Source organism: Myxine glutinosa, chromosome 1 (genome assembly GCF_964187855.1).
Source record: "Myxine glutinosa chromosome 1, kmMyxGlut1.1, whole genome shotgun sequence".
In the NCBI taxonomy this organism is placed as follows: domain Eukaryota; kingdom Metazoa; phylum Chordata; class Myxini; order Myxiniformes; family Myxinidae; genus Myxine; species Myxine glutinosa.
In genome coordinates, this window is record NC_136261.1 from 15,223,318 (window position 1) to 15,230,929 (window position 7,612).

The 7,612-nt window shown below is 53.6% G+C and overlaps 1 protein-coding gene across 1 annotated transcript in view; it reads right to left on the bottom strand.

Annotated features, from left to right (window-relative positions):
- LOC137421346 (uncharacterized) overlaps window positions 1–892 on the bottom strand; it is a 52,726-nt gene extending 51,834 nt beyond the window's left edge. The window contains exon 1 of the mRNA XM_078770892.1: window positions 789–892. Coding sequence (XP_078627018.1) covers window positions 789–852 — 64 coding nt within the window. The 5' untranslated portion in view covers window positions 853–892. The remainder of the gene's footprint in view (window positions 1–788) is intronic.
- Window positions 893–7,612: the final 6,720 nt, after the last annotated feature.

Below are 7,612 nucleotides of genomic sequence, written 5' to 3' on the forward strand. Positions count from 1 at the left end.
GAGCAAATTCTCCCTGAATTGCGTCGCAGATACTGGCTTCTGCGTGGTCGAGAGGCTATTCGTCATTGCCAACATCAATGGCATGAGTGCCTGAGATGGCGCGCCAACCCAGAGGTGCCAAGGTTGGCTGATCCACCACCCGCTTGGTTATGGCTATACGAGTCTGCCTTCAACCCCACTGCGGTGAATGGTAAATCTGCTACTTTGTTTACAATCGTGAACGTTTTTACTGCTATGCCTAGAAATGTTTTCATGCAATGTATTGATGCCATGTCGTTGTAGTGCGAGGCTGTGTTTATTAGCTTTTTCTTATCATTTATTTCCACCGGTAAAGGGTCGGGGAGGCTTCCTGCTTCTTGCTTGAGCCTCGTGTGAGCGTCGTTGTTACCGCCATCTTTGCCTTGCTTCGTTAAATCGTTGTGCAGAAAAAGAAGTTTGGTGTTTCGTCTGATCCAAACCGATTGATCCTGTTATTATTCCTTGATCCACAGTTCACTATCTATAACCCTCCATTCCAGAGACGACTTTTCAGTTCAGCTACCTGTGACGTTCACCTGTTCTGTTGACATGAGTAACACGATTCCCCGATCATGTTTTCCACTGCGAAGGTACACTGATTTACACGATAAAACATCACCTTGTGAGGTGAGGTACCTGATGAGGTCGATCTGAACACAAAGGAAGGTTGTAATCTCATTGGTTCTTGAATGAAGAATGCGTCACGTCAACCAAACGTTTATATCACGTGAGTAAAACATCAACATGGTTTTTTTAACTTGTTCTCTTACCTGAATAATCGGAAGGTGGGTTTTGTCGTCCACAGGTATCGGGTTCACGTTCCACAACCTCCATCTCTCTCGGGACTCGACGAGGATTTTTTTTTATTACCGAAAACCTCGTGATAAAAAACCGCCGGACACGATCAACACATATTCGGGGTTTCGCGGAAGCAGATTCGTCACGTTTAAAAACCAAACGGGAATCTTCACTTTTTACCCACAATTCCTCGTCTGGTGTTCTCTTTACGGTTAAAATGGCTCGTTTAAGATGTTAGTGTGTTGAGTTGGAGCACCTGTCGTGTCGTAATCACACCAGGTGGGTTGCCTCAGTCTGTTATCTTTCCGGGGTGGGTACAATGAGTAGAGTACCCGATTACAGGTAACAGGGGCACTGCATCAGCGGCACAGAAAATAAACCGCGCTTCGCGCTTGCAGATAACGTTGCAACCAGCAGCGACAGAAGAAACATGAAACAACAATACCGAGTAAACTTTTCGCGAAAACTATTGGCTCCAGAAGGTGAAGAGGTGTAGAAGGAAGGATCATCTGTTTTCACGAAGAAGTGCGAGAAAAACGATAGAAGAGGGACGAAACGTACGAGGAGCGAAACGAACGAGGGGGAGCGAAACGAACGAGGGGGAGCGAAACGAACGCGGGGGAGCGAAACGAACGCGGGGGAGCGAAACGAACGAGGGGGAGCGAAACGAACGAGGGGGAGCGAAACGAACGAGGGGGAGCGAAACAAACGAGGGGGAGCGAAACAAACGAGGGGGAGCGAAACAAACGAGGGGGAGCGAAACAAACGAGGGGGAGCGAAACAAACGAGGGGGAGCGAAACAAACGAGGGGGAGCGAAACAAACGAGGGGGAGCGAAACAAACGAGGGGGAGCGAAACAAACGAGGGGGAGCGAAACAAACGAGGGGGGGCGGCGAAATGAACGAGGAACGAAACGCTCGAGGAGTAGAATGATTGAGGAGGAGGAGGGGTGAAACAAACGAGGAGGAGCGGCGAAATGAACGAGGAGCGAAATGATTGAGGAGGGGAGAAACGAACGAGGGGGAGCGAAACAAACGAGGGGGAGCGAAACAAACGAGGGGGAGCGAAACAAACGAGGGGGAGCGAAACAAACGAGGGGGAGCGAAACAAACGAGGGGGAGCGAAACAAACGAGGGGAGCGAAACAAACGAGGGGGAGCGGCGAAATGAACGAGGAACGAAACGCTCGAGGAGTAGAATGATTGAGGAGGAGGAGGGGTGAAACAAACGAGGAGGAGCGGCGAAATGAACGAGGAGCGAAATGATTGAGGAGGGGAGAAACGAACGAGGGGGAGCGAAACAAACGAGGGGGAGCGAAACAAATGAGGAGGGGAGGCAAAATGAACGAGGAGCGAAACGATCGAGGAGGGGAGAAACGAACGAGGAGTGGAATGATTGAGGAGGAGTGAAACGAACGAGGATGAAATTAACGAGGAGAGGAGAAATGAATGAGTAGCAAAATGATTGAGGAGCGAAATTAATGAAGAGGGAAATGAACGAGGAGAAAAATGATTGAGGAGGGGCGAAATGAACGAGGGGTGAAACGATCTAGGAGCGAAAGGAATGAGGGCGACACGATCGAGAAGGGGTGAAACGATCGAGGAGGGGGCAAAACGAACGAGGAGCGAAAGGAACGAGAGGAGGGAGGCGAAAGGAACGAGAGGAGGGGGGGGTGAAAGGAACGAGAGGAGGGCGGGCGAAACTATCGAGGAGGTGCGAAACTATCGAGGAGGTGCGAAACTATCGAGGAGGTGCGAAACTATCGAGGCGGTGCGAAACTATCAAGGAGGTGCGAAACGACCGAGGAGGGGACGAAACGACCGAGGAGGGGCGAAACTATCGAGGAGGGGCAAAACTATCGAGGAGGAGCTCAACTATCAAGGAGGGGCAAAACGATCGAGGAGGGGCGAAACGAAGGAGGAAGGGGCGAAACGATCGAGGAGGGGCTAAACTAAGGAGGGAGGGGCAAAACGAAGGAGGGAAGGGCGAAACGGAGGAGGGAGGGGCAAAACGACCGAGGAGGCGGCGAAACGACCTAGGAGGAGGCGAAACGACCGAGGAGGGGACGAAACGACCGAGGAGGAGCGAAACGATCAAGGAGAGGAAAAACGAACTTGAAGGAGCGAAACGAACGAGGAGGAGCGAAACGAACGAGGAGGAGCAAAACGAATGAGGAGGAGCAAAACTAACGAGGAGGATGAAACTAACGAGGAAAGGAGAAACGAATGATGAGCAAAACGATTGAGGAGCACAAAATGAATGAAGAGCGAAATGAACGAGGCGGAGATAAATGATTGAGGAGGGGCGGAATGAATGAGGAGCGAAAGGAACGAGAGGGGGGGAGGCGAAATTATTGAGGAGGAACGAAACTATCGAGGAGGAGCGAAACGAACGAGGAAGGGGCGATAAGATCGAGGAGGGGCAAAACGATTGAGGAAGGGGCAAAACGATCGAGGAAGGGGCGAAACGAACGAGGAAGGGGCGAAACGAACGAGGAAGGGGCGAAACGAACGAGGAAGGGGCAAAACGAATGAGGAAGGGGCGAAACGAACGAGGAAGGGGCGAAACGAACGAGGAACGGGCGAAACGAACGAGGAAGGGGCAAAACGATCGAGGAGGAGCGAAACGATCGAGGAGGAGTGAAACCATCGAGGAGGGGCGAAACGATCGAGGAAGGGGCGAAACGAACGAGGAAGGGCAAAACGAACAAGGAAGGGGTGAAACGAACAAGGAAGGAGTGAAACGAACGAGGCAGGGGCGAAACAAACGAGGAAGGGGCGAAACGAACGAGGAAGGGGCGAAACGAAGGAGGAAGGGGCGAAACGAACGAGGAAGGGGCGAAACGAACGAGGAAGGGGCGAAACGAACGAGGAAGGGGCGAAACGAACGAGGAAGGGGCGAAACGAACGAGGAATGGGCGAAACGAACGAGGAAGGGCGAAACGAAAGAGGAAGGGGCAAAATGAACGAGGAAGGGGCAAAACGATCGAGGAGGGGCTAAACGAAGGAGGGAGGGGCAAAACGAAGGAGGGAAGGGCGAAACGAAGGAGGGAGGGGCGAAACGACCGAGGAGGCGGCGAAACGACCGAGGAGGGGTGAAACGACCGAGGAGGGGACGAAACGACCGAGGAGGAGCGAAACGATCAAGGAGAGGAAAAACGAACTTGAAGGAGCGAAACGAACGAGGAGGAGCAAAACGAACGAGGAGGAGCAAAACGAACAAGGAGGATGAAACTAACGAGGAAAGGAGAAACGAATGATGAGCAAAACGATTGAGGAGCACGAAATGAATGAAGAGCGAAATGAACGAGGAGGAGATAAATGATTGAGGAGGGGCGGAATGAACGAAGAGCTAAAGGAATGAGTGGGAGGGAGGCGAAACTATTGAGGAGGAACGAAACGAACGAGGAAGGGGCGATAAGATTGAGGAGGGGCAAAACGATTGAGGAAGGGGCGACACAAACGAGGAAGGGGCGAAACGAACGAGGAAGGGGCGAAACAATCGAGGAGGGGCGAAACGATCGAGGAATGGGCGAAACGAACGAGGAAGGGCGAAACGAACGAGGAAGGGGCGAAACGAACGAGGAAGGGGCAAAACGATCGAGGAGGGGCAAAACGAAGGAGGAAGGGGCGAAACGAACGAGGAAGGGGCGAAACGAACGAGGAAGGGGCGAAACGAACGAGGAAGGGGCGAAACGAACGAGGAAGGGGCGAAATGAACGAGGAAGGGGCGAAACGAACGAGGAAGGGGCGAAACGAATGAGGAATGGGCGAAACGAACGAGGAAGGGCGAAACGAACGAGGAAGGGTGAAACGAAAGAGGAAGGGGCGAAACGAACGAGGAAGGGGCAAAACGATCGAGGAGGGGCAAAACGAAGGAGGAAGGGGCGAAACGAACGAGGAAGGGGCGAAACGAACGAGGAAGGGGCGAAATGAACGAGGAAGGGGCGAAACGAACGAGGAAGGGGCGAAACGAATGAGGAATGGGCGAAACGAACGAGGAAGGGCGAAACGAACGAGGAAGGGTGAAACGAAAGAGGAAGGGGCGAAACGAACGAGGGGGAGCGAAACGAACGAGGGGGAGCGAAACGAACGCGGGGGAGCGAAACGAACGAGGGGGAGCGAAACGAACGAGGGGAGCGAAACGAACGAGGGGGAGCGAAACAAACGAGGGGGGGCGAAACAAACGAGGGGGAGCGAAACAAACGAGGGGGAGCGAAACAAACGAGGGGGAGCGAAACAAACGAGGGGAGCGAAACAAACGAGGGGGAGCGGCGAAATGAACGAGGAACGAAACGCTCGAGGAGTAGAATGATTGAGGAGGAGGTGGGGTGAAACAAACGAGGAGGGGCGGCGAAATGAACGAGGAGCGAAATGATTGAGGAGGGGAGAAACGAACGAGGGGGAGCGAAACAAACGAGGGGGAGCGAAACAAATGAGGAGGGGAGGCAAAATGAACGAGGAGCGAAACGATCGAGGAGGGGAGAAACGAACGAGGAGTGGAATGATTGAGGAGGAGTGAAACGAACGAGGATGAAATTAACGAGGAGAGGAGAAATGAATGAGTAGCAAAATGATTGAGGAGCGAAATTAATGAAGAGGGAAATGAACGAGGAGAAAAATGATTGAGGAGGGGCGAAATGAACGAGGGGTGAAACGATCGAGGAGCGAAAGGAATGAGGGCGACACGATCGAGAAGGGGTGAAACGATCGAGGAGGGGGCAAAACGAACGAGGAGCGAAAGGAACGAGAGGAGGGAGGCGAAAGGAACGAGAGGAGGGGGGGGTGAAAGGAACGAGAGGAGGGCGGGCGAAACTATCGAGGAGGTGCGAAACTATCGAGGAGGTGCGAAACTATCGAGGAGGTGCGAAACTATCGAGGCGGTGCGAAACTATCAAGGAGGTGCGAAACGACCGAGGAGGGGACGAAACGACCGAGGAGGGGCGAAACTATCGAGGAGGGGCAAAACTATCGAGGAGGAGCTCAACTATCAAGGAGGGGCAAAACGATCGAGGAGGGGCGAAACGAAGGAGGAAGGGGCGAAACGATCGAGGAGGGGCTAAACTAAGGAGGGAGGGGCAAAACGAAGGAGGGAAGGGCGAAACGAAGGAGGGAGGGGCAAAACGACCGAGGAGGCGGCGAAACGACCTAGGAGGGGACGAAACGACCGAGGAGGAGCGAAACGATCAAGGAGAGGAAAAACGAACTTGAAGGAGCGAAACGAACGAGGAGGAGCGAAACGAACGAGGAGGAGCAAAACGAACGAGGAGGAGCAAAACGAATGAGGAGGAGCAAAACTAACGAGGAGGATGAAACTAACGAGGAAAGGAGAAACGAATGATGAGCAAAACGATTGAGGAGCACAAAATGAATGAAGAGCGAAATGAACGAGGCGGAGATAAATGATTGAGGAGGGGCGGAATGAACGAGGAGCGAAAGGAACGAGAGGGGGGGAGGCGAAATTATTGAGGAGGAACGAAACTATCGAGGAGGAGCGAAACGAACGAGGAAGGGGCGATAAGATCGAGGAGGGGCAAAACGATCGAGGAAGGGGCAAAACGATCGAGGAAGGGGCGAAACGAACGAGGAAGGGGCGAAACGAACGAGGAAGGGGCGAAACAAACGAGGAAGGGGCGAAACGAACGAGGAACGGGCGAAACGAACGAGGAAGGGGCGAAACGATCGAGGAGGAGCGAAACGATCGAGGAGGAGCGAAACGATTGAGGAGGAGCGAAACCATCGAGGAGGGGCGAAACGATCGAGGAAGGGGCGAAACGAACGAGGAAGGGCAAAACGAACAAGGAAGGGGTGAAACGAACAAGGAAGGAGTGAAACGAACGAGGCAGGGGCGAAACGAACGAGGAAGGGGCGAAACGAAGGAGGAAGGGGCGAAACGAACGAGGAAGGGGCGAAACGAACGAGGAAGGGGCGAAACGAACGAGGAAGGGGCGAAACGAACGAGGAAGGGGCGAAACGAACGAGGAATGGGCGAAACGAACGAGGAAGGGCGAAACGAAAGAGGAAGGGGCGAAATGAACGAGGAAGGGGCAAAACGATCGAGGAGGGGCTAAACGAAGGAGGGAGGGGCAAAACGAAGGAGGGAAGGGCGAAACGAAGGAGGGAGGGGCGAAACGACCGAGGAGGCGGCGAAACGACCGAGGAGGGGCGAAACGACCGAGGAGGGGACGAAACGACCGAGGAGGAGCGAAACGATCAAGGAGAGGAAAAACGAACTTGAAGGAGCGAAACGAACGAGGAGGAGCAAAACGAACGAGGAGGAGCAAAACGAACAAGGAGGATGAAACTAACGAGGAAAGGAGAAACGAATGATGAGCAAAACGATTGAGGAGCACGAAATGAATGAAGAGCGAAATGAACGAGGAGGAGATAAATGATTGAGGAGGGGCGGAATGAACGAGGAGCTAAAGGAATGAGTGGGAGGGAGGCGAAACTATTGAGGAGGAACGAAACGAACGAGGAAGGGGCGATAAGATTGAGGAGGGGCAAAACGATTGAGGAAGGGGCGACACAAACGAGGAAGGGGCGAAACGAACGAGGAAGGGGCGAAACAATCGAGGAGGGGTGAAACGAAAGAGGAAGGGGCGAAACGAACGAGGGGGAGCGAAACGAACGAGGGGGAGCGAAACGAACGCGGGGGAGCGAAACGAACGAGGGGGAGCGAAACGAACGAGGAAGGGGCGATAAGATCGAGGAGGGGCAAAACGATTGAGGAAGGGGCAAAACGATCGAGGAAGGGGCGAAACGAACGAGGAAGGGGCGAAACGAACGAGGAAGGGG